Here is a 27,765-nt window from a genome sequence, read left to right as displayed (position 1 = left end):
TTGATGGGCTGGTGGATGCGTACATCTTGCCAGCTGCTGACAGCAAATGTGTTACGGAGTCCAGGGGATAGAGAGTTTGCTGTATGTTGCTCATGTAAGATTCTGCTGATATTCTGAACAAATCTTTAGTGAACAAACTGTACATAGTTCTGCAGGTTAGTAAGAAAGTGGTGTTGGATATAGGGAGCATTTTAAAAGCTGCCTGTACAAGGGAGTAAACAATTTTTTGTCTGCGCAGACTTTTCAAAAGTGTGTGTGTGTGGCTGGGCTCAGCCATTGACCAACACATCTAAAATGCATGAATCCAGCCATACTTTTTCCCATTCACCTTCTACCTGGAACAGACATCAGGTACCCCTAAGCTAGTAGCCCTGCGGCCAACTTCTGCCATACAATATGCTTTTTTTCCATAGAGCCAAGCCATTAGAAATGTATCTTGCAGGGTTGGAAAGTGTGGGAGAATGATTGCAGGATAGGATAGGGAGCCTTTTTTCCGTTATTATTTGCAATGCTACATTAATTTTTCCTTTCAGAGAAATTGCGTTTCCATTTAGTCCATATAGGAGCCCGGCGATTTTTGGCTATTCTTACACCTTTGTCTGTTCTCTCATCTGCCAGTGGAATTCATATTCTAAACTCCTTGAGTCAAGGGCCTTTTCCCTTTGCCTACTTTTTTCTGCACTGTGCAGTGAGTTTTCACAAATATGCTTGATGATACACATGGGTGTACTGTGGATGCAGTAGGAACTGGCAATGCTCCTGAATTAGCCTGTTAAAATCAATCTTCGGCCAAAGAGGATTCATTTCGCATTGGTTCAATTTACAGTGCTATAAAATGTGCTGCAGTTTGGGTAGGCGGAAAGAGCTTTGCATAGGACTCCTTTACATAAGAGGAGGCCACCCACACTCAGATATGATTCCATTCTTTTTTTTAATCTCCAGAGGATCCCTTCACATTTTCCTGCTGAAATTTGGCAATAGATTGGATTGGTATTTATTGTAGTATGAATTTCTGCTTTTTAAAAATGAAGTAACTGTATAGGTGTTCAGCCTCCAGTTGGCTTAATGTACCTATTTTATTATCTCCCCCCCCCCATAAACCTTTGAATATTTAAAAAAAACTGAATATTATGTACTGTCCTCTCAGATGACATCACCACATCATTCCCATGTAAGGTTCCTGGCCTCAAATGTCACCCAGCTCTGATTTACTAAACCAAATTATTTTATTATGTTTAACCATGGGTTATGTAAAAATTGAATAATAAATTAAAAGTATGAGAAATACGTATAATCCCATTATTTTTCAGAAAGAGACAAGTTACTAAGCAGTAATGGTAACAGTTTTAGGTTTACTTTCTTTGTCATGTAACATCTGTCTTTTTTGCTTTGGCACAAAAAAAGCAACAGTTATTGCTGGATGCCTCTGATTAACATGATGCCCAGTGTGAGCTAGGGTGTGAGCCAAAATTTGGTGACCACTGCAGCGTTACATGAATACATCCCATATGCCCAAGTCCAACATGATTTTGTTTCTAGTGCAGGTTGGATTTTATGAGGCTGCTATTTAAGTCAAAGCCTTTTTGATGATTGGTTAGTCATCAGAAGTGCCAACCTGCATTGAAAAACTAGAACGTGATAAAGTTATTGCATGCTGTCATATATACATAGAAAGGGTAGGCCTTGTACCCAACATCTATGCTATTATTTTTCCCTCCTCTTCTTTTACTTCAGTCAACCAAAATATATTCACTTTTCTAGGTGCTTATTCTCATAGCTCTTACCTGAATTGTTTAGCTGTCTTGAGATGCTGTAAGTATATTTTGTTGTTTGAGTTGATAGCCAACTTGTTAAGAAGCAGCACTGTTAACTGGAACTCAGTTCATGGATTGCATTGTGTGACCTTGGTGAATCTCTTATCTCCTCAGTTCTAAGGCAAAGTCATACTGACCTGTAATCTGGTGTCAGAGTAAATACTGCAAAGTCTTCCCTCCTTCCATGGATTTACAACATGGAAATGCTTACAACAAAGGAAGACAACCCTGAATTTGATAACAGAAGGGTAGGGAATTTGATATCAGAAAGGGAGAAAAGGTCACCATCACTAGTTCTACCTCAGAAAGAGTGAGGAATTGGGAAAAACATGGTTGGTGGCCAAGGATGGAGGAAGCACTCCATCCATGAACTCCACATCCATTTTTCTAGAGCCATTGTTCTCAGGTGAGAGTGACTCTTCCTTTAAATAGCCTTTGTCTCAGTTTTGTGGTTAGAAGTTGACCTCCTGGCCCACAGGTATTATTTGGATGAAAGCTCTTCTTTCTTCAAATGAGGATGGTAAATGTAGCATAGAAGTAAGTTAGAGGAAAATCTTAGGGACCTGAAAATTGGAACACTTTCCCAGGCCTGTGGAATAGCCAGCCAGATCTTGATGGTATTTCATTAGGTGTAACAACCTAGCATAACACATGTAGAATGAAGTGTACATTTCATACAAAAACACAGCAAGAAGGAAGTGATTAGGTATTACACAACTGAAACACTGTAAACTAACCTCAGTATCTTGCTGTGCAAACAGAAATAAACAGAATTGCTGCATATTTTTAACTTTCTCTCCCCCTTCCCACTTCCTGTGCAATCAGGGTGAAGATTACATACACACATTTCTTTAATCTGTGAAATCCTGTCTGACCTCCAAACTGGCGATGTCAAGGGTACCGAGTCCTCCTCCTCCGGCAGAGATGTCAAGTGGACCTGTTGCAGAGAGCTGGTGTTACACTCAAGTAGGCCTGCAGTTTGGAATATCAACTAATGACTGTATATCAGCTGGCATTTATTGTCCTCTCTTTGAATTGGACTCAAGCAAGTGTTTTGCACAGTGACTGATACTTGATAATCCTGCCAATTGTAATAGTGATAAATATGATGTGGGAAAGTGTGGAATTCCCAAATTCATATGTTGCTCTTGCCAGGCTTCTTAGGGTTGGATGGTAACCTTGTTGTTGAGTTTGCTTTGTCGCCTGATGGTCCTGATCCAAAGCATCTTTGGCATATATAATGCGATGAAGATTGCTGGAAATTCATGAAAAGCACACTTGCAGAGCATGAAATGAAGCTTTTTCATTGTTGTTGCTGTTTTTCCAACAATATCAGTTTTAGAATGGCTAACATACAGTATCAGCCCAACAAAGTCAAATGGGGATCAGATTAATAATATTTTAGGCACATTTCTGTCTTGTATAGCGTCTTTTGAGGGCCTCATAACTGGAACAGATAAATTACACAAATATACTTTCCCACTGAAACAGGAAGGGTCCAATCTGATAGGTTTGCATTTTATATTTCATCTTAACATTGACATTTCACTGTATTTGTTATCCCTAGCCATTAAAAAATACATACTAGCTGTGATGTTAGCACTTGGTATGCTGCAATTTTCTGTGCATGTATTAATAATATGTTGTAATTAGACTCTACTCCTCATGAATGCAAGTACAGGTAGTCCTCATTTACCGACAATAATTGGGACCAGGAACTCGATCGCTAAGTGATGTGGCCATAAAGCATGATGTCACATGACTGTACCAACTTAAAACAGCAGTTTGGGCAGTCCCAGTTGCTGGCATTAGGCGAAACCCACATGGTCACAGTGTCCCACAGTCATGTGATGCCATTTGCAACCTCCTGCTGGCTTGTCAGAAGCTGGCAGTGAAGGTCACAAATGACAATCACATGACCACAGGATGCGGCAACTGTTGTAATTGCAAGCTGGTTGCCAAGTGCCTGAATCATGATCACGTGACCTCAGGGATGCTGTGATGGCTGCAACTATGAGGACCGGTCACAAGTCCCCCTCGTTCAATGCCATCATAACTTTGAATGTTATGATGGCACTGAATGGTTGCTGAACGAGTAGTTGTTAAAGACCACCTGTAAAAGAATTCAGCAGTAGCAAATCTTTTCTGAAAATAGACACACTCCTGCGTCTTCTACATAAGTTGGTATGGGCCATGTAATAGCCTTGCCAATGAATTATAGGTCAAATAATTTTCCTCCTCACTTCTGATGGAGAGGGACAAGGATAGAAGTGCTGTAGAAAGCCTTTGATAAGTACAGATCACAGTTTCTTGGGTGAGCATTATTTATGATATTTCAAGAGAATTGAGTTTATTTTTTTTTTTGTTCTCTAATATCAGTGGGATTTGGGGGATTCGTTTTGGTTCTTGTTCTTTATAACAATGTATGTAAGTTGCTAGCCAATATTTCCCTTCTCCCCCATTCTTTTTAAAGATTAAAGTGGTCAAATTTTCCTACATGTGGACCATCAACAACTTCAGCTTTTGTCGGGAGGAAATGGGCGAGGTCATCAAAAGTTCAACATTTTCATCAGGAGCTAATGATAAATTGAAATGGTAAGGGCCACCAAAATGCCAGATAGGGAACAGCAGAGGGTACATTCATAGAGAGTGGTTCTCAGAGCTGGGTTTAGAGTTATGCCTTAGCCTCACATTCATTTGGAGCCGTTGCTGAAGTTGCTAATGTTCTGTTTCAGAACTGTCGTCTGTAAAATGTCATAGTAAAAGACTGGATTCATAGAGTTGGTTTTGAAATGATTAAGGAAAGAAAGTGTGGCATTTACTATTGAATCTTAGTTATCCATTTGTACGTGTGGCTCAGCACTATGATCAGCTGCAAGAAATCAAAATGTTTAATAGTATGTAGTAAATGCAAACTAAAATGAAGTAAATGTAGTAAAACTATCAGCCTTTGTGTTCCAGGGTATGATTTTTCACAAGAAAACAAACTATCTGTGTGTAGAGATTCACTGCTTAACTGGTATAGTTGAATGATTTACATAGAGAAAATGAGCATGGTCTTTCTGCTTTTGCAGGTGTTTGCGTGTGAACCCAAAGGGCTTGGATGAAGAAAGTAAAGATTATCTTTCACTCTACCTGTTACTGGTCAGCTGTCCAAAGAGTGAAGTCCGAGCCAAATTCAAGTTCTCCATTCTGAATGCAAAAGGAGAAGAAACAAAAGCAATGGGTATGCATAGCTAGTAGCTGGTACTTAAATTTTACTCATCATATGCAAACAGAGCAGAAAATAAAGACTTCTATTTTGTGTATCTTGAAATTTCTTTTTCTTCTTTTTTTTTTAAATGCCAACCTCTTTGTATGTTGCCAGAGAGCCAGAGAGCCTATCGGTTTGTGCAAGGCAAAGACTGGGGATTCAAGAAATTTATTAGAAGAGATTTTCTTCTGGATGAGGCGAATGGGCTCCTTCCAGATGACAAGCTCACTCTCTTCTGTGAGGTAAGGAAAGATGTGGTGGAGGACCATGGTTTGTTTGTTGTCTCAGCTCCTGTCATAAATCCAACTTGTTCATCCTACAATTGGGCTTTGGGGGTGGAGCTTTCAATATCTCCATTGTGGCTGAATGTGCTGGATGGGTCAGTTCTTCCCGGAGGAGTTGGTTCTTGAAATACCTAGGTGCCAAGCCATGATGGGGTTCACAGGTCACCACCAGCATTTTGGATTGTACTTGGAAGCCTATTGGCAACCAAGTCATCCCTTACGAAATGGTATGATATGGCACTGGTGGCTCTCACCCACCAGCAGGCATGTTGCTGCATTTTGTACCAGCTGCAGCTTCCAGGTAGTGTTCAGAGGCAACAAACCAAAACCCTTGTCTTAAGCTTTTCTTGACAAGCATGTGAGTTTAGAAATCCAGACTTGACTCACAGACAGGAAACATTTGATTGATTGATTGATTGTTGCTGCTGAGGAGGTTGTTTTGGTCACGTAGGTGTTATGCTATATGCTCTGCTAATTCCCTCCAGCTGCAGGTACCCCCAACTGTTTCTCTTTAGGGGAAATAGAGTTTTGATGTTTTTGTTTTGGTTGTTGCGCTGCTGACTTGATGGCGCTTGGTTAAGTAAGAGGCTACATGAATGCCCCTGCTTCCTATAAGCTATTTTTTTTGCTGGGAAAAGGTTTGATTGCTTACTTAAGTTCTTCTGTGGCTGATAGGTTGTTCACTGGCTCGACCTCATGCCTGATTGTAGAAGGCCGTTGGTCTGCATTTGCTTGAAGTTTCCATTTTACTGTCTGGGTCCCATGAGCATGCAGAGGGATGTGGTTACTGTGTCAAGGAGGAAGGAGTCAGAGTTTTTGTATTCCACGAATCTTTTGGTTTAATAAGCAGGACGGACTGCTACCTATGACTGCAGAGACTGCTGGATGCAATCCAGCCAAAATCACAGGCTTTTAAATTCCATGGATTTTGATGATAGAAGTTTGAGCACATATAAAGCTTTTATTTGGAATCACTATCCCTTCAGTGCTGAATTTTGTCTCTATTTAGGTTAAAATCAAAACACTTGAGATAGTTACACCACTATGGTACTCACAGGGTATTTTGAGAGAAAGAGAAAGAGAAATTGAAATTTATATTTTAAAAAAACTAAAAAAATACACTTTTGTATGACTGTTTCCACATGCCATGTGAGTAAATTGTGCAGTAAATAGGTAAATTGTATTCTAAAACATGTATACTTTAAAACAACCAAAATAATATAATATGGTACTTTATTGTAGCCTTCTCCAAACTAGTGCCCTTCAGATGTGTTAGACAGCAACTCCCAAAATTTCCAGAGTAGCATTGGCAGCTGTCATGCTGATTAAGAATTAGAGATATTAGGTTAGTATATCCAGAGCAGGGTTTCTCAACCTTAGCAACTTTAAGACATGTTTCCACTAGCATGTGAGCACTTTTCCAACTAGCTTCATCATCTGGATTTTATACTATATGTATTTTAATATTATATTTGTATTTAAACTTTTTATGTTATTTAAATGTTTTATTCTGGTTATAAACTGCCCAGAGTCCCCCCTTTGGGGGGAGATGGGCCGCAGCAAATCTTGATTGACAAACAAACAAATAAATGTGGACTTCAACTCCCAGAATTCCCTAGCCAGCCATGTTGAGACACACTGATCTAGAGCAGTGGTTCCCAACCTTTTTGGCACCAGGGACCAGTTTTGTGGAAGACAATTTTTCCATGGACCTGGGAGAGGGATGGTTTCGGGATGATTCAAGCACTTCCTCTTTTTCCCGACCTTTTATTCTTTTTTCTTCGTTCCATTTGGAGATAGCAGCCAATGGGCTTGCTTTCTCTGACAGGAGGCGGAGCTCAGGCGGTAATGTGAGCGATGGGGAGCGGCTGTAAATACTCAGGCTGTAAATTTGCTCGCTTGCCCACTGCTCACCTCCTGCTGTGCAGCCTGGTTCCTAACAGGCCATGGACCGGTATCGGTCCGTGGCCTGGGGATTGGGGACCCCTGATCTAGAGGTTACCAGGATGGAGAAACATATTCTACACCGAGCAAGACATTTTTTCTTTTCAACTAAAAACTTTCTAAGAAGTTGCCCTACTCTCACTTTACCCAAGAAAGACTAAGCAGCCACTCCAAGTAAACAAAAAGCACTCTCCTTTAATGAGCTTTCTCTAACAATTACATTTTCCCAGCTTCACCCAGTAAAGAAAAACAAAGGCTGACCTTTTCTGGGCTCAGAAGCTTTGTTGGTCAGGCCTGGTTTGCACTTGGATGGGAGTCACCCAGGGAAGCCAGAATAAGGAAAATGAAAGAGTACCTTGGAAGAATGCAGTGGCAAGCCATTTCCACACTGCTGTCAGGAAACTATGTGGATTTGGTCCTGAAATCGTATAAAACCATGGGATTGACTTGAAGTAGGCTTAACCATTTTAATTGAAATAATAATTAATGCATATTTGGCCTCATCATTTTGCTGTTCTATAAACGTGGTCCTATTTTTTAGTTCTACCACATCTTTGTGGCGGCTGTTTTGTTAAAATGGCTTTTCTAAAACACTGAGTGTGCTCACAGGCTGAAAAAATTAGATATGCTTGCTTTAGAAGATTGAGATAGATTCACTGGCTAAATTAAACTGTATGGCTATTTCTATAATCAGAACAGTGGATAGTCTAATTCAGAAGACACATAATCAAAATTGGCATTGAACATACATGGAAATTACGAGGTCAAAGCTCAAAATACATGCTGCATCATTTCTAAGTAGTTTCTTTTTGCAAAAACTCTTATAGTACCTCCTTATCAAAACAGCCTGTTCTGTAGCCCAAAACTATCTTCACATCATAAACAACATTAATTAAATGTTTTGTTTCCCTTTTGCATTTCATTTTACTATAGTATACTATTATTTCAAAGGTCTTATCAAAGGTTAAAATATATATTTCTCTACCCATTGTCTTTCCATTGTACCACTTCCTTTTTTTTTCCTACTGCAGGATTGTATTATGTGAAAGAAAAAGGCTCTGTGATATGTCTGGGGATTATCTACTCCCTCAGTTTCATCCAATCATTTAGATCAGGGAGGGCAGCAGAAAATGGAGGAGGTATCACCACCAGTTCTCAGTACCTTATCCAGTGGTGTAATGGAGTGGAGAAAGCAATGTGCTCCACTGCCTGTAGCCTCATTTTCTGTTACAGAAGATATAATTGGCAGCATGGGATGCTGCCCCTTCCATGACTCTGGGGGAGGACACAAGGAACTCTTGCTGACTTTATCTAAATTCTCTTTTTAGTTTCATGATTTCAGTTACATAACTCTGTATTTCTACAGTTGCTACATATTCTCAAAAAATGCCTGTAGAATATTTTTATACATCTATGGTGCGAGCTCTGGAAATATAAATAAACCCAATTATTTCTATATGTCATAATTTCATAGTTTCTCCTGCTTTTTTAATAATTATAATATCCAAATAATGCATTTTACCTTCATAATTAATATTTGAGTCTCCAAGGTTAAAGCTACTTAAAGAAAGAACATAGTACCACTACCACTATCCTCTAAAAGTGAAACATCTTCAAAAAAAGAAAATGCAAATATGGATTATTTCCATGAACAATGAACCATTGTCTAGAGACTTGGCTATACAAATTAGCTCCTTTTGGTGCCATAGAAGATCTAGTCACTATTCCTTTTATCTTCCAGTAAAATGGCCCATGAAAAGAAGAATAATGCAAACATGAGGTTTTTTTCATCCAGTCCTGGCAAGAACTGAGTTGCTGGATACAACATTTCAGGGCCTTCTTCAGTAACTTCCAAAGCTGCTGCTTGGGGTATACTGTACTATTGTTAAAGAAACATCAGATTGATTTCAGATTTCTTCATAATTATAAATTAATCCATGGCTAGTAGTCACCATGGCACTTGTCTTTTCATAGAGTCTGAACAGTTTGGGCTGAGAAGCGACAGTGGGGTAATAGTTCTTCTTTCCAAGCTTTGAATTTGTTCTTCCTAGAGACTGACTACTCTGCAACACAAGCTGCAGGACTAGATGGATTTTTGGTTTGATCAGAGAGAATATTTTTCTCTGTGTGTATTAAAAACTGAATTAGCTTTTAATTTGTGAGTCTCTGCACTGTCTAATTTCAGTCTTCCAATTACTGGAGCCTGGGTTTTGCTCTTGCTTGGGGACCATCAGATTATGCCAGGCCAGGAAGGTGTATGTCTAGTGATAAACACAGTCTGCTGCTTATGGCACTAACATGATGCGTTCTGCCTGCTATCACTTGAGAGGCTGCCCAGGAGAGAAGAATTTTAAGATTTGCACATCCACATCTGACCAGACATTTGGGGGACTTGGCCAAAACTAGCAGAAAATTGGATTTTCATTTGTCTGCGCACATGATAGTTTACCAGTCAGATTCATCCAACATGCTAAACTCTGGATATCAAAACAGAATTGCTATATTGTCACAGTATGCTCCACCCAAACAAACTGTACTATGGCTTAAATTGAAAGGCTTGTTCACACAAAATGGTAAACAGTAGCTAGGCTCCCATAACACAATAAACCATAAATTAGGTGAACCCGTTTTACCTAACCTAGTGCATTGTGTGAACGAATCCACCATATAGTAAGTGGCCATTTTGTTTCATACAGAAGACTTGATGGGACTTTTGCAGGGGAGGGGGAAAGGGGTTACAGCAAGCTCCATAGGTGTTTTCTGTGGTGTGTCTGTGCTATGCCCATAGCTCACAGTGGTGTAGATTTATTTCATATACTGTCCTAAAGTGGTTGATGATCTGTCTTCATCTCAGTGTGGTAAACTCACATATAGACAACTGTTTGGGGAGTGGGGGCAGGAGAACCATGATGTTTCGTCTGCATTACTGGGTTTTTCTTACAAAAAGGTCTGTATCACTCTGGGATTTGGTGTTGATCGATTTTTTTGCTCAGCCCTTCTAGATTCTCTGCTTCTACTACTAGTACTTTTATAAAGAACATGGCCTTCTCTACTTCCTTGCAGGTGAGTGTAGTACAGGACTCTGTCAATATCTCCGGCCAGAATTCCATGAACATGGTGAAGGTACCTGAATGCCGCTTGGCTGATGAGTTGGGAGGCCTCTGGGAAAACTCTCGCTTCACGGACTGCTGCCTGTGTGTAGCAGGACAGGAGTTCCAAGCTCACAAAGCCATATTAGCAGGTTGGTATTGACACAACACGAAGCGTTACAGGATGACAGATCAGTGGCAAGCTGGCTGCCTGGACTTGTGCCTCAACGCTTTTGGCAAGTTATCCCTCTTTTAGGAAATGGTTTCTTAAGAAAGAGGTTCTTGTCCTTTCTTTCTCCCCCTAGGAAGATCAGGAACAGTAAAGGTGTGCATGGGAAACCAATAACAAAGGGTGTGTGGATGAAGATGCAAAAAACCCAATCACATTTGCTTTACTAGGGTTCTCTTGTGTATGTTCCTGTAGGGCTGTGTATAGTATGTTTTATCAGAACCCCAGATATGCTGTTGGCTACAAAATCCCAGTTTCCAGGTTTAAGACAAAATTCTGTCCCTTACAGCAGCAAAGTTTTACAGGTAGTCCTCGAACTGCGACAGTAATTGGAACTGGAATTTCTGTCACTAAGCAATGTGGCTGTAAAGCTTGACATCACATGACCTCATCGCTTAGTGATGGCAATCCCGGCGCTCCCTGTTGCGATCGTTAGCCAAATTCCACCAGTCGTTACCCGAGGACCCACCCTGATCCAAGCCATTCCCAGCTTGGGAAGCCTCAGTTCTTCGAAGGTAAGGGACTGCTTCCCCTTCAACTCCCCCAACTGCCTATTCCCCCACATCTCCGCCCTTTGGGCTGCCGTGCACCCTGCCTTGTAGAGTGGCAAGCACTGTGTGGCTCTGGGACAGCTTGCCACCCTGCTGCAAGAAGCCCCTGAGCTGCAGCGCAAAGCTGCAGCCACCCCAGGAAACGGCAGCTGCCCCAGCCTGGCCCAGCCCAGCCCCGCTCCAGACACCCTTGCACTCCCAGGCCCCTACCGGCCTGCACTCCCCTGTCTCAGCTGACCTTCTGTCAGGCCCAGCCCAAGAACATGAAGAGTCAGTTCATTCAAACTTCAGTCCTTTATTTGCTCACACCGTATAGACAGAATCTTGCCAGACTAAAGCTAGTCTACCTAAACTAAGGGGAAGTATCCTGGGAGAGCATTAGGGTGGGGCTGTTCTGAATCTCTTCGTTTTCCCACCATTGCTTCCCAGACTGTGCCTCCTCTTATCTCTTCCACCTCCTTGGAATGTGCTCCCTCCTTCCTGATAAACAGCGGCACCACCGAAATCCACCACACCTTCACTGTCTTCTTGCTCCCACTGCTGATGAGGTGTGCCCAGCCTGGCCCTTCGTGAGGCAGCTGCTGACCATATGAGGCTTTATTCCCCGGATCTCACAAGAAACCAACATGCATGACCTCGGGAAGAAAGCCTTGTGCAGCCAGTAGCTGCCTTGCAAAGGGCCAAGCTGGGCGTGCTTGGTCAGCAGTGGGAGCAAGAACATGGTGAAGGTCAGCTGGGACCGGTGGAGCACAGAGCAGCAGGGCCCATGGAGTGCAGGGGGCCAAAGGAGCATAGATGGGGAGAGAGAGGAGGATGGGGGGAGTTGAAGTGCCTCTGCAGTCGTAAGTGTGGGCAGGCAGCCAAGCACCCGAATTTTGATCACATGCCCATTGCAAAAGCCGTAGCTTCAGGAACAGCCATAAGTACCATTTGTTCAGCGCCGGCATAACTTTGAACGGTCACTGAACAAATGGTTGTAAATTGAGGACTACATGTATTTTAAATTCTTCTGAAATTCCAGAAATCAAAGGCTTAAAGATTTGTAGTTACTGGGGGCAGATTACAACGTTCTTTGTGGATTTTTGTCCCTATCGCTGCAAACTCAGAATAGATTGTGCAAGACCAGAAGAAGGTGTTCCAGCTTGCATAGTTTGTGTAGATTGCAGAATCCATCTCTGTCTGGTACAGAATATGTGGAAGTTTGTTATATCTGATTGTTTCTTAATTTAGTTCAGACCGCACAAAGCCCTATATATTCTGTGGTGGCAAGCATGCAACAACACAAAACCCATGGCAAAGGACCTCTAGTGCTGTAATGAGAAGAAATAGAATTGAGGAGATCTGAAAATTGAATTAACTTCATTCCACAGTTTCTCTTATTTCATTGTGTAGGTCGGAATAAATGGGTGGGAAAGCATATGCATATTCCCTTGGGCAGAAATTTTGATTTGATACTCATGCAAGCATTCTATTTATTTTTTACTTGTCCTTTTATACATTACTTGAATTTCAAGTACTGATGGTATATGTGAGTTCCTCTCTGGAAAGGAAGAGTATCTGTTTCACATTTTTTGAACTGTATTTTTTCCTTTTTTCCTTTTGCCATTCCACCGTGCATGCAGCACGTTCTCCAGTTTTCAGTGCAATGTTTGAACATGAGATGGAAGAGAGTAAAAAGGTAAGCCATGATGAAGAGCTGTTCCTGGGCTCCAGACAGGGAGATATGGAGAGGCAAACCGTAGCTACTAGCTGAAAAGTATTGCAGACTTTTGACCTCAACCCACAAAGGTCTTGCTCAGACAGAGAGGCTCAGTGCAGAAATGAAATATAGTGTTGTTAATGTGTCCAGGTTGACAAGGCATTTTGCTCTGGGAACAAAGAAGAGATATGAGTCTAAATTGCAACTTGGATAGTTAGGTTTTCTGTAGTGGGTTGGCAAGAGATCCATCATTGCCCATGAGAACAAAATGTCATTGTAGTTGGGCAATTGATTTTAAGTTCTTTATTTCTAGCCATCAGAGCTGAAGCACTGGATGCTAATCTGAAATTGCAGTCTTGGTGAAACTGAACAGAGTCCGAGTCAACGTCCAAATAAGTGTTTCACCCATTCCTACTTTGCATACAGGATATGTTAGAGATAAGCATATTATAATTTATGGCAGTGTTTCTCAACCGTGGCAACTTGGAGATGTGTGGACTTCGACTCCCAGAATTCCCCAGCCCACCATGCTGGCTGGGGAATTCTGGGAGTTGAAGTCTACACACCTTCAAGCTGCCATGGTTGAGAAACACTGATTTATGGTGTGAACCCTTGAGAAAATTAAGGAAGGGAAAAAATGGAAGTAATTCTTTCAAAAAATAATTAAATAAAATGTAACACATTGGAGAAGCTGCTCTTCTGCTTAAAATGCTTCTATAACTTTGTTAGTGATTTCTTCTATTACAGGTAAGACTTGGTGGAAAAACCAGATTAAGCGGAAAGTTGTAGTGTCTCTTCTTGTAGAGCTAGAAGCAATACATGACACTTCACCTAGGTTTGCATATACTTTACAGCAGGCTCTGTAAAGACAGACCCTTAAGCCTTGGTTCTGGCCCACAGAAGCTTTCCAAAATTTGGCACCAAATTGTTTTTTTTTTCAGTGCTAGAATGCGAAAAGTATTAAATATCTGTACGCTGGGATGAGCAGCGATATAAATATAAAGAAGCAGGTTTGCACCCCTGCTTATAGAGTTACTCATTTTGAAAGAGAGATTTAGGCTAGGAATGGTTTCTGTTGCCTCAGAAGAAGAATCTTCCTCTCCCCTCTGCTGCAGAATCGAGTTGAAATCAATGATGTGGAACCTGAAGTTTTTAAAGAAATGATGTGCTTCATTTACACGGGGAAGGCACCTAACCTGGACAAAATGGCTGACGATCTGCTTGCAGCTGCTGACAAGGTACAAGGGAAACATAGCTATTACCTTTTAGAAAAACAAAAGTTGGGGGAAGCTGGAACAGAGACTGGAATGTCAACTTATTGGGGTATGTTTGTGTTACCCATCTGAACTCTTTCTAGCATGGAAAAGTGAATGGGAAGGGGACTGTCAGATTTCTCCACTTCTCTCACCCTACAAAGATACCTGGATTATTTCTTATGTCCTCACCACCACCTTTTGCTTTTTCCAATAGCTTGGCTTAGTGTCAGGAAATTCACATGCAAGAACAAATGCAAGGCTACATGAATGTGCTTCGATACTTTTACAAGTATTTACAAAAGTATTTTACCTTTTCCCTGAAAGATAAGAAGCTGTCTCAGAGATCTCTAGGAAAAAGCAGAGACTTCAGAAAAGGGCTTGTTCATTTCATAAAGCAGGAAGGGTGTACCCATGGTTCTGAAGGCAGCTTGAACCTCTCTTATCACACTGAATTTAAGCGTGGCAGTACCATTTCCTGTTAACAATGCAAGCTTAATTGAAAGTGATCCAGAGTCCTGTTCACTCCTGCAAAATGAGAGGCCTCTGCCTGATTGCAAAGGCCCCTGTTGTGACCTTGCTTCCTGAAAGCACCTGCAGAATAAGGAATGCCAACTTTTTGGATTCCCTTCTGCATTAGATTCTGAAGTCCAGGATGGTAGAAGTGCTGCCCATCAGGGGTAATAAGCACCGGTGCATCTTGTGTTTCCCAATACAGTATTTGACAGAAGGTGGTTCTGGAGTATGAATGTCACTGATGACCATAAGTTCGCCATCACTATCTTATGGCTTGGGGTTGGGACAGGAATGGACAGCAATCTAATTATTAATATTTGGCACCAGCATAAAGATGACATACACAACACCGGGAATGCTTGTATAGAAACAGGCCAGCTTCTTCCTGATATTAGAAGATGAACCCTGTTGAGATAGCCCTGTAGCAAACCCTTTCATAAGCCTCTTGTCAAAGAGGGCAGGATAGGCAGAGAAGAGCAGTCAGGATAAAGAGCATGAAAAATTTCCATCACAGCACATTCTAACCCCCAAATGATCTGTTCTGGTCTGCAATCACCTGCCATTGTTTCACATACCATAACATTCAGATGTTAAGAATAAAATATATGGATATCAGTAAAACCAAGTTTTTAGGTCCATTATGTTTCTTTTTCTTTGTACACACTTCACTGAGTAACTTAAAATCATTCTGATCAAGCTCCACATTGGCCAGCTGCCTCCAACCTAATATTCTCCCTGAATTTCCAGCTTCTGTCCTTCATTGTGTCCCAGCACACCAGGAAGTAGCCAGGCTGTATGTATGGAGCCAGAAGCAGGCAAAGGGGGTGGCGGTGGGAACATGCCTGAGGAGGATGGGTCTCTAGAAACGTGAATTATTTGTGTAGCTTTTATCCAGTAAACAGTCAAAAATCCCTTGAGGTCCAAGCCATATTTTGAAGGGAAGAACAAGCCATATTTTGAAGGGAAGAAAGCACAAGTGAATTTTAGATAGAATATGGCAATTGAGATGTTACCTATTCTTTTTTCTTTTTAGTAAAAAAATTGTCCCTTGCAACTTGGAATATTCTCTGCCCTCTACACCGGACCATCTTTTCCCACCACTTCTCCATTTGCACTTCCACAGCTCAAGCCTACTTTGGTTTTCCAGCAGGGTTCAGTAATAAATATGTTTAACACCCACTTAGCTGCAGCAGCAGTTACCTAACCCTAGTAGGGTAGTGGTACTGAGGGGGCTTTAATTGTTGGAGGGGCTTTGTGACTTTTTATATAGTTCCTTTTTCTAAACATCCCTGGGTGTCTTTTTAAAAACAGAAAGCAAAACCCTTTATGGTTGCAGATAAAACCTCTTAATACTTGCCCAAGAGGTTAGGGAACAGCTTGTTCTGTCTTCCCCAAGTCTCTTGGGAAAAATACGTAATTATACTATAAACAAAACACAATGCCTATCTGAAACCCCAGAGACCTGCCGTTGGGCTCTTGGGTGAAGATGCGATTAGAGAGTTCATTTTTGTCTTTCCAGTGTTTTTGAGGAGGATGGGAAAAGATACTGTGGTACCTGAAGAACTAACATACAGTTAACTTTGGTCCAAGTTCATATGCAAGCTGTTTTATTGGGCTTGTATATTCCCTGCGCTCAGCCCTTCAAAGTTCAGCAAAGAAAATAAATTCTTATTTATTAATTAATTAGTATACTTTTTAATTCTAGTTCTGGGATTCAGGGTTGGCCCTAATTTGAATGTTTTTTAGGCTAAAAAGCAGCAGCAGCAACGTGAAAGAGGAAGTGTGGCACTATTTCTGTGTCTAATTTATTGACATTTGTTTAAACAGTAGGGTTTCCCATTCTTTGTGAAAAACATTGACAGATACCAAGCATCCATGTATGATTATGAATGTTCAGCTCTGAAAGATTCCCATTATATAACATGGGATAGGGCTAGATCCAGAATTGATGCTTTATTGCAAACCCATTTAAATCCACAGATATTTACATTAGTCATATTGTAAGCATGACTATCCAACTCACCATGCTTTGTGTGCTTTGTTCTGATGTGGTTTCATGTTGCTGAAAAGTTATGAAGAACTTGGCATGTATGGCATGGCAAGAACAGTCCAATTTTTGGGGGTATATTTTTGCAGTACGCTCTGGAACGCTTGAAAGTGATGTGTGAGGATGCTTTGTGCAGCAATCTGTCTGTGGAGAATGCAGCAGAGATCCTAATACTGGCTGATCTACACAGTGCTGACCAGCTAAAAACTCAGGCAGTTGACTTCATAAACTAGTAAGTGGGCTTTTTTTTTTTTTGGCTCTGTAGATGAAATCTAGCGAGGACAATCTTCAAAGCAAAGTTTTGGCATTTTGCTTAAGTTAGGACACCTTTCCAGAGTCTGACGCCCTCCAGATACCTTAGAATTCTCTTATTATCATTCTTCCCAGCATAGCAAAGTTGGTTGGGGATGATGTAATTTGCAGTTCAAACCCTCTGCTGGACACCAGGGTGAAAGGGCTGGGTTTATAGATAGATAGCTGAAACTTCTCCATCAAGGAAGATCCCAGCTCCTTAGAAAGGTTTGTTCCTACCCTAAAGTGTTGCCATCAACTCTGGAGAGATGGAGAATAGCCAGCAGCTGCTCCATTGTTTGCTCTTCTGTTGAATAAATAGATTCTTATCAGAGCATTCCCCAAGATCGTACTGTCCAGTTGTGTTAGGACTGCAGCTCCCAGAATTTATCAGCCAACAGCTATACTACACATATAGAAGCTCCTTTTTGGAAAAGGAACTTTACTCAACTGTTTCTGCCAAGGAGGATGGTAGCTGCAGTAATATTAATTCTCCTCCATCCTATTTTACCTAGTATTATTTGTCTTGTTTGGTTTACCTTGTTTTATTGTATGAAGCCCAGAGTCACAGAATTTGAGTTGGGTAGTCATATTAAATACATAAATACATACGTAGATACATACATACAGTAAGCCTCAAAATAATCCTACAGGAATAGAGGCATCTTTACTAAAAGAATAACGTGCAGAGGTTAAGTCGTGAAAAATATCCAGTTTCTTGTACCTGTGGGCATTTTCAGATAGGTAATATTTAGCTGAGATATAAAAATAAGTATCAGAGTTTGAGACTTTCTTTTCTTTACTGTCCTGAGTATTTCACTGTTGATTTTCATGAACTTTTTTTTTTTGCCAAATCTGGTAATCTTGAATTCTTGATTATTTTTTTCAGCCATGCTTCTGATGTCATGGAGACTTCAGGCTGGAAGTCGATGGTCGTGTCTCACCCTCATTTGGTGGCAGAGGCATATCGTTCACTGGCCTCTGCACAGTGTCCCTTTCTGGGACCCCCACGCAAACGGCTGAAGCAATCCTAAGGCTGGCTCCCCCACTGCACAATCCTCTGTCTCTGGTTTTTTTTAAAAAAAAATGAAGTAGCAACAGAAGCAGTTGCTTCTCCAAACTTGACCACCAGGTAGACAATGCAACCTGTGGAGCTTTTTACTTTGTTGTGGGTGGGCTGGGGTGGGTTGGGTTGGGGGGAAGAGTGCTTTGGGACATGCAGACTTTTAAACAAAACAAAAACAGCACCAAGTAAACTTTGGGGCAAACAGGGGATAGACTTTGGGTAAAGGGGACTGTTCAGCCTTCTGTTGCTGCATTGTCTGTGTGTTTTCCTTTGACTGGCTGAGTCAAGAACTTACGGGGTTGGCCAGGCATCCAATTCCACCATGTTAAATGGAATTTAAGGTGATAAAAGACAACAAGAGGCTTCTTCATCTGACAGCACAAAAGAAGAAGTTGGGCATGCTTGGAGCAAAGAGGACATTCTCCTTTGTTTGGGGAATCATCCGGGGAATGGGGGAAGTGAGTTGGTCATGGCAAAACAAATCCCATGAATGGGGGCATCAGTGGAATTTCTGTTGAAAGACTTTTGAAAGAAGGAGAGACCTTCCGACCCGACTGACATTCTGCATTTACCGTCCAGCTATGATGAGATGATTGCTCTTCTTGGTAGCACTTGTACATGAATTGGGGGGGAAAAAAGAGAGAAACGAGTGAAGACAGCTTGTCAAAATGGCAGCTTCTTAAAAGTGCTGATGAAGGGACTGCTTGAGGATATACTTTCTGGAAGACGTGGATAGGATGGAGGCAGCCATTATCAGCTTTCAGGAACCGTTGAGGTTCTTCTTGGTTTGGAATGAGTTATCCAAGAACAATGGTTAACTGTTTAGATATCGTGGGAGCTTTGTTCTTCTGGTACCTCTTTTCCTTGCTTCGTTTTTTTGTTCTCAACTCCTGTGATTCCTCCTCCACCCACAAACCTTTTTCTTTGTTTCGTTTTTTAAAGAAATTTTATTGTTCATGAATACTTGTGTCAAAGGTTTCTTGTCCTAAGTTGCTAAAAACAAGTGAGTGTTTGTATCCATCTGCTGGTTTGTAGAAAATCTGGTCCTGTTTCATTCTAAGCCCATTTTCTGTTACAGTTAAAATGTTCCGAAATTGTGGTAAAGCTCTTTTTCCCCCTTTGGGTTTTTTTTGGGGGGCGGGTATAATTACTCTTTTGTACTGTGTGTTGCTATGTCTTGTCTTCATGGGTTTTCTTTACTTTTTTTTAAAGAAAGACATTTTCTCCCAGTTCAGATTTAGTTTTACGTGTCTGCTTTATTGATGCAAATATTTCATTATTTTGGGGTTTTTGTTTTTGTTCTTTGAAAGCCTAGGGATTATGGCAGCTGCTGCTAAGACACAAAGTTACTGACTCAAGAGATAAGTATGAGAATCTCTCAGCCTTCCCATACCTCAGGTGGGGATCCTGTACGCCACTTGGGATGGAGTCTATCCTACATGATCATTTTACCTCCAAGCCTGAGCAAAAGTTCCCTGGAAGAAAGGCATAACATGGCATGGAGGAACACTCCCCAAAATTAATTAACATTAACCATTTGCTCTGCTGATAAGCAAAAGATTTGCATTTTAGACCATGGGAGTGGAGTTGATGCATCACTTTTTTGGACAGGTCCTCAGAGTTCTTTGCCTGATGTTGCTTTGGCTCACAAGAGCAATGAAGTAAAGGTAAAATATCCCTCCAGTGCAAAGACGGTTTGCCATTATCTTCTAGGAGGTTTTTTTCAATTTCCCAGTCTAGTGCACCATCCTGGGCTTTGCGGTGGTCTTCCATGCAAATGCTAACCAAGTTTAATCTACCTAGATTTTCAGGTCAGTTAGATGCTGCCACCTAGCTGGCACAGCAATGAGGAGGACCCGAACAGAACTTTTAAATGTATCTTCACCTTCCAGTAGGATTGCTCATTTTTAGGGCCTCATTTGTTTTTCCCATTCTGTGTCCCCCACTCATGAACCCCAGCTTTCAGTCTTCCTTTTCTACCTGATTGAACTTTCTATAGCTATTGAACATTCTTTGCTTTCACTGGACTCTTTAATGAGCTTTTGGGTCCCAGATAATCTGTGTTCAAGACCTTTGCAAACCTTTGAATTTTCCTTTGCATGTTATCTCCCTTTTATTTACCAGTGGCTTTGTTTTGATTTAAATTTTGGTTCTACTCTCCCCTTGACTTTGCTTTTAGAAGACTAATGTTCATTTCCTTTGAGAAGCTCTGGCTATCTTATAAAATGGGGTAGGGGACAGCTATAGTGAACATGAAGCCCAGTGTTCTGACACCTTTATGTTCAGATAACTGGGATAGTTTTTCAGGTAGAACTGTTTCAATTTTAAGCTGCCTTAATAGAGAGCGGTGCCAATTAATGGTCCTATATCTGGTAGCAGTTTTCTAGAAGGTGAAAACAGAGGAGTCTTAATCATGAAGTGGAGCAAGCCAGAAAGGAAGTAAATGAGCAAGTGATCTATATACTAATAAGCAGAAAAATGGAGATTCTTGAGCTAGAAAGTATCAAGAAAGAAGAACAGTTCGACCTTAACTTAGGATGGAACTGGTAGCCCAAACAGGAAACAGGAATGAACTGATCTTCCTTATCAGTGGACAAGTATTGAGGTGGATTAGGACTCTGGAAACCACCTGTGCAAATTCTTGCCTCCAACAGAAATGTGCTACGCTTTTTGCCCTTCCATGGTCCCTGTTATGAACAGTATGGGGATAATATTGAACTATCCTGCAGTGTTGTAAGGAGTTCTGGGAATATTTTTTTAAAATCTCCATATAAATCCATAGCTCTGTACTGTTTACTCTTTCTCAACAGAAAAGTTGATTCAAAAACGACACATATGTGGTGGTGACTCAGGTGGGAATTTTCAGCCTCCTCTGAACAACAGCAAAAAAAAATGTTGCCTAAAGTAATTGTCACATGTATGACAGGCTGATCAGTGCACTCACAGCCAAGCTGCCTTTAAAAAAAAATACTTTAGTAGCCAGCTAAAATATTCTTGCTGGCATCTTTCCAAGTGGAATTGCCCTTGCTAGCATTTTAAGGAAGAGCTAATGGTTTCCATGTGTTGTCAGACAGCTTCCTCCATCCCCTGCTGATGAGGGCTGAGGGGAATTGTGGTGCAGCAGCATCTGGAGGGAAAGGGAGGGCCACTTGCAGAGGACAGATTGCCTATATTTGGCTAACATTTTGGACTGAACCACGGAACTCCCATTTTAAGGGGCAGCATATCCTGATTTACAGATGGGGCAGACATGGGATCATTGCTTTTGACCTCCTTGGGGGTGGGGGTGGGTGGGAGAGGAAATTTTATGTATCACAGCAATTCTTAAGACCTTAAATGCTCTTGAAGCCTTGTCCATTAGGCTTAGGCTACTGGTGTTAGGCAAAACTCCAGTAAACCCAATTTACATAAACAGCATTTTGACAAAGAAAGAATTGTTAGCGATGTATCATGTCTGCTTCTCAAGGTATGAATAAAAGGGTTGGTGTAATTACTCCAAGGGAAGAAGCTGGGTTGTTTACCAAAAGGTTTGCTGTTACTTGACAAAGATTTCATCCCCATTGGATTTGCAGGAGCAGCTCTAACTGCTCAGGGAGTCTCTCGCCTCAGCTTCTACTTGGAGGATGCAGACATCCTTGCAAGAAGTTAAACGGACCTTGACATCACCAGCCCTGCCTTCCTCAGGGAGGTGTTTGACTGGAAAGCAAGGCTGGTTTTGGCAATCGCCTTCCTGGGGGAGCCACAGGCTCAGGGGCAGGAAAGGCAACCTCTTTGGGGACCTGTGTGGCCTTTTCTTCCTCAGAGGAGAGAAGACCTAGAAGCACATCCTCAGTAGCTTAGGAGACTTCCTCCAAGCAAGGAGGGGAAATCTTGTTTCTGTGACTTCAGAGGAGGAGGAAGAGGCACATTTTAGTCAGGGAGAGTGATGGAGCCATTGTGGTTCACTGAACAGAGGTTTGGGAGCCCAGGATAATAGAAGTAAAATTTGTATAAAAAGAAGCCAGAAACATACTTTTGAATCCATACTTATTTCTCTAACAAGTCCGTTTCTCAGGCAAAGCTGAGATCTTAGGCAAGGATTGATGACAGTTCAAAACAGGAGGGAGGAATTGTTCTGTTCTACCAAACATGTTCACTTACTGCTTAATACCACTTGTTTCTGTTCTGGCAGGAGCTTGTGGCCTAGAAAGACAGTGTTAATGGATAAAAGCAGGGGGCAGGGGGGAATTAATGGTAGGCTTCCAGCCCTCTTATTTCTCCATATCCAAAGAAATGCCCTATCTCATAAAACTTTAAAATGTCCAGAATAATGTATTGGTTTTCTCAATTCTGCTGCAGCCAGGCTGGTCACCATGCAAGTAGCCTTTTCTCCTATCCAGTACGGCTGTTTTTCATACTTAACAAAATTGTCATACTCATTAAAAAATTAATTACAAAAAATACACGATGAAGTAGGGCAGTCAAAGCTTAAGTAAGTCTGCTGCTATTTTAGCTCTCGTGCTGATTCTTTGTTCTGTTCCGAACTCCATCTTTCCTGTTAATTCACAGCATGAGACGCTTCTGTGTGTTCTAACCAGGAATAAGACTTGATGGGGTGCACTGTGCAAGTACCAGGGGAAGATTAATGTAGCAACAAACACTGAATTGGAGGGGGCATCATTTAGAGTTACATTTGTAGTAAACAAAACAAGCAATGAAGCTGTGTCCTGATTAATAACCCCAAGATGATCACAATAAAACAGGAATCTAGTAGAATGTTCCCTATGAATGCTGTACCTTAGATTCTAAGATGATAATACACAAAGAAGACAAAAGCGCTATTGACCTTAGGAGAGGGAGAAAGGTCCAATTGGAGCAGTCTGACAATGGAGCCAATTATGTTAGGGGATGGTGGACTCATTTTCAAGCAGAGGCTGGTTACCGTCTGTTACTGATGCTGGATAGAGAATGAGATTCTGTGATCTAAATGGCTTCTTCCAGCTATATGATTCTAAGGGAACATACAGGAAAAATAATGGAACTGAAACTACAGTACCTGCTACCCAAGTGACACATGCAAAAGGAATACATCTGATGAGGCTACACTGATTTCCTGATGGATGGTGAGAGTGTGTCTAGGCTGTTGAAATGTCCCATTGTGCTCAAAACTGTGGTCTGTCTGACTCCTAAGTGTCTTTTAAGAAACATGCCATAGGGAAGGACTTGAAATTGAGAGTCTTGCTCGTTTTTTGCTTACTGTAAATTAAGGAAACCTGGTATGCACTTCTCTTTGGATGCTTTTCCACCCCAGAACATCAGAGCTGCCAGATCTCCAGCCATTAACAGAAACTGGAGAATAAACTTAAATGTTAAGAGAAGCTCAGCACTTTTAAGGAGTACAATTAATATTTTAAGCATTGCAGAGACTCTGTGCTATGAAACCCCAAACTAAATGGGGAAAACTGGACTGGTTGGGTGTTTTTCTAAAAGATGTTCCAGACTTAAGGCACTTATTGCAATCCTTAAAACATGGAAGAAAATGTAGAAAATTGAGGGATGTGAATAGGGTGTGAGGCCATGAATTGTCCACACCTGGGTTATGCCATCATATTATCAGAACAATTGCATAATTTGTATTTATATATGATTGTACTCCTATTTGATATATGGAATGCCCCACTGTTCTTAGGTTTTGTTATTCATGCTACAACTGTATAAGGAAAGAAATAGAAAAATCACCCAAGGCTGACCAGAGCTTTAATATTGGCGAAAGTGCACCACATCCATCTGTACCACCCAGACCTCAGTAAAAGTAACATAATTGGAGCTTTTTGAAGAAGCTTAATCATGTTTAAAGCCATCTCTAAAAAGCTGTTGTGTTGTTGAAAGATCAAATGTTAAATCATTTGACATATGAACCGATCGTGGGATCCTAAGAACTTTGTATGGCTCAAGTCTCATTGTATGTTTCTTCCAGCAACAGATGATGTTTTCATATGGCAAAAGAGCCAATTTTGAGAAGTTGTTGTATACTATATTACTATTTTTCTTGCAGCAGATGTTTTATGTCTTAACTCTAAAAAATACATAGATATGCTTTTAATGCAAGCATTTCCAGACTACAGGGGGGAGGGGGGCATGATGTGCAAGAGATGAGTTAGATCACATTCCATATATTTATATACTCAGTTTCTGTTCAACCCATAATCAAACTTCCCTAAATGGCATGGAGAATGTTAAAAAACAACCCAAATCTATAAAATACCCCACATAAAACATTAAATAGCCCAAAGCAAAACAAATCCACCAAAACAGCAAAATTTCTCAATCAGTGCAAATTGGTGTTGCACTTGTGTAGTGTCAAAGCTTTTTGTTAAATCCTTGACAATCCTTGAAAGTCTCTGGTACCAAAAAGAAAACTAATTGGAGGGTCAGGGAAGTCTGGGGAAGAAAACTAGAGTGTCATCACTGAGAAAGCCAAGGCCGTCCCTCATTTCTGTTGTATTTCAGTTGGTAAGGTCACCTGGAAGATGGCCTTTGATGATTTGGTCTTAGATTTGTGCAGGAGTAAGTAAGTAACTCCTTGGTGAACTGATCTTGGGGTTTTGCATCTATAAAGAGTAGCCTTCCCAAACTTGGTGCCTTCCATCCCATGCTGGTTTTCATCTTCCTTCAATCTAATTGGGGAAGGTTGGCACCACCTACCAGCTGACCTAGCACGCTAGATAGTATCAGGAATGGGATGCATAAAGGTGGTGTCAGTTCAACCTAATCAGTCCTTTTCTCCATGAGGTCATAGGAAACCAGCTATTCCTATATTCTCCAGGGAGAAAAGTACCACTGTGAAAGCTTCATTCTGAACAAATCAACAGGAATCATCCTGAACTTTTGATCTTGCCCATTGGACTTCAGCCTTTCCTTTAAACTAAAACAGGTGGGGTGATGGGACTTTGGGAAGAGGGTAGGATTTCACTTGACGCCTGATAGACCAGGATGAAAAGATGTGCGGCCAAGATTACAGCTTCTGTATCCCTAAAGGCATATATGAATATCTAATATACGTATATTGAGTCTGCCTAGTTCTCAAAGTATTAACATTTTAGCAATGTATGGTTCAGAAACAAGCTAATTCCTGTAAAACCTTGTTTTATTACCTCTAATCACAAAATATCTTGCCCTCGTTCCAGAGATGGCACTACTTTGAGCTTTTGGAGAAAAATGCATCCAAAGCTGGAGAACAAGTTCTGAGAACATCTATCTGGGCAACCTTATATTTCTGGAAGCTGCTTAGGAACTGCTCATGGACAAGCTATAGAGATAGTATTTAAGTGAGAAAGAACATGTTCAAAGCAAGTAGAGGACATGATAACCGAGTCCTTTGAATGATGTCTGTAATCTAATAGAGCCTTCCCCAAACCAGGGTCCCCTATGCTAGTGCCACACAGAAAAGGAAAGTACTTCCCCCCCCCCTTAACAATTCTTAATTTGATAAAATGTTTTGCTTTGAGATGTCTTTAAAATGAGAAGATACTTTTGAGAAAATTCTCATCCGTGGAGTGTGGTATTACTACACTTAGTTATAAGGTGACCAAGGGCTGTGTAAAAGTTGTGTTTCATTTTGTACAGTCACCTCTCCTGTGGTCCATAGCCTCTTTGGCTCCCATGTTTGAATTAAAAATTAAGGCATTGTGAGGCAATTGGGCTTTTTCAGATTGAAAAGTAGGGTCAAGCAGGCAGGCTTCCAAGTGTTGGAAAGTCGTGTGACCAAGCAGCAATGCCAGAAGTAGTGCCTCTAGCCATAAGTAAGTTCAAAAACATCAAAATAAATTTGAAAGGAAATTCTTATATATCTGAGAATAAGTTAACAATAAAAGCTTGTTTTGGCAGTTTCTGACCCAGTGTTATTTACACTCAGTGGATAGCTATGCTGCTGGGGGATGATGGAGGTGAAGCCCAAACAACTGGAGTTCATCCTAACCCTAAAACTACAACCAAGACTACTGAAGGCAGTACCTTTGATCCAGTATTTGATGTGTGGAGATAAATGTTTATCTAATCATCTTGCCCATCATTGTCCTTGGAGCCTCATCAAAAGGGGCCCGGTGCATCTGTGGAGATGCAAAGGATATGCCTTTCTGGCCAAAGCAGATGTCCAGGAGCCCACTGCAACATTTTGGCCGTTGCAGCACCCCTTTAGATGGTTAATCTTTTGGTGTTAGCATTTCTTGTCCACTGGCTTCATTTATCAACTTAAGTGTGTGGGATTCAGTCTCGTTTTAAAAATATGCAGTAATTGATACAGCTGAAGCCATCTGGCAATGATAGGATCAGAACTGCAGCAAACCGTTCATAAACCTCCCACTAACGCCCCTCCTGCCTGCCTTCAAAAGCCAAATTGTGGCTCTCCGTCTATGGCTTGTGCTGCGCTACTGTGGAGTGTGAGCCAGATGAACAGTTGGGAGAGCTGAATCCCACAACAAAGGGAGGGTTTATTTATGTAAAGCATAAATTAGCTCCTTATTTATTTATTTACCTCCCCAACAAACAAACAAAAAAGCCACTTGCCATTTGAGCTGCCTGTTAAGTCCAAACATGGAGCCTTGGCAAGAAGCCATGTTATTTCTATTTAAATTTTTAGGGAGTCCCAAGGCACTTTTCTTCCAACCCGTCTCTTCGGTAAAAATAGTTTTCACCTTTTCCAATTCTGCCTAAAGTGCGGTTCTCCAAAAGAATATACTGAACTCAGATTTCAGGTTTTCACTCTGTAAAATCAGGGCGCAATAAAATCAGGGCGCAACTAGAATCCAGCAAATCTTTAGATTACATTTGCAGGCTGGGATGTCCAAAATATAAATGCTGTGGGTGTCCACAGATTTGATCTTTGGCAGCTCAGAAATAAATATGAATATAAATGGAACCTTAATTTCAATTCTAGTTTTTTTTAAAGCCTGCTTTTTAAAAATTCTATTTTGACAAATATATGGCAGTTTTATTGGCTAATAAAAATGTCTTGAAGTAAAATTTGAATGTAATTATATTTGTGATTTGTAGTATTTTTAGAGGTCTAGCAAAAACACTGGTATCTATGGAACTTTAGAGCCTAACATATATTATTGCCTAAACTTTTATATGCCAGACTATTTTGGCTGTGTTTTGTGATACAATAATATTTCAGTCCAGTGTGTTGTGCAAATTCAGGCCATGCTGATGGTTAGCTTCTAGTTCAGTGTGTTGTGTGAACCCAGACATTTGATTAGAGTGTACCAATGTTAACACTGGTTAAGTTAACCACGTAGGCATATCATGGAAATATGAGTCATCATTTGGCATATAAAAAGCTTACAATATACAGGGGTGAGGAACTTGTAGGTTTCTAGACATTCTAAACTTCAACTCCCTGCATACATCACCATTAACCATGATGACCTGGACATCTCAGAACTGAATTTCTGTAGCAGCTGGCTAGCCAAAGTTTTAGAATTCTCCCTCCATGCAGTATCTCAATCAAGGTCAGACCACCGTTCTTTTAAAAGTAAGAAAATTAAAATTAGAAACAGTCTTCCCAAAATAGGGAAATAGGATGATACTACAATAGAGGCTAGACACTGCAGGGGTGTCTGCAGGGGAGTAAAAAATGTCAAGATGGTTGCAGTGATGTGACTGAAGCTTAGCTGAGTTTATTAAAATATACAGTCATAGACAAAACACTGACTGAAGCAACACATAAACAGGGAGGCCCTTCACTGATAT

The 27,765-nt window shown here is 41.0% G+C and overlaps 1 protein-coding gene across 9 annotated transcripts in view; it reads left to right on the top strand.

The window, feature by feature from the left end:
* Positions 1–18,997, top strand: part of SPOP (speckle type BTB/POZ protein) — a 57,430-nt gene extending 38,433 nt beyond the window's left edge. For all 9 annotated transcript variants that reach the window (XM_063300844.1, XM_063300842.1, XM_063300839.1 and 6 more), the window contains 9 exons: positions 2,640–2,780; positions 4,288–4,409; positions 4,889–5,040; positions 5,182–5,309; positions 10,359–10,536; positions 12,787–12,842; positions 13,979–14,101; positions 16,769–16,911; positions 17,860–18,997. In XM_063300844.1, the coding sequence (XP_063156914.1) occupies positions 2,703–2,780; positions 4,288–4,409; positions 4,889–5,040; positions 5,182–5,309; positions 10,359–10,536; positions 12,787–12,842; positions 13,979–14,101; positions 16,769–16,911; positions 17,860–18,004 (1,125 nt within the window). In that variant the 5' untranslated portion in view covers positions 2,640–2,702 and the 3' untranslated portion in view covers positions 18,005–18,997. The remainder of the gene's footprint in view (positions 1–2,639; positions 2,781–4,287; positions 4,410–4,888; positions 5,041–5,181; positions 5,310–10,358; positions 10,537–12,786; positions 12,843–13,978; positions 14,102–16,768; positions 16,912–17,859) is intronic.
* Positions 18,998–27,765: the final 8,768 nt, after the last annotated feature.

The sequence above is a fragment of the Candoia aspera genome, chromosome 4 (genome assembly GCF_035149785.1).
Source record: "Candoia aspera isolate rCanAsp1 chromosome 4, rCanAsp1.hap2, whole genome shotgun sequence".
Taxonomy (NCBI): Eukaryota; Metazoa; Chordata; class Lepidosauria; order Squamata; family Boidae; genus Candoia; species Candoia aspera.
This window is presented reverse-complemented; position numbering and strand designations above follow the sequence as displayed.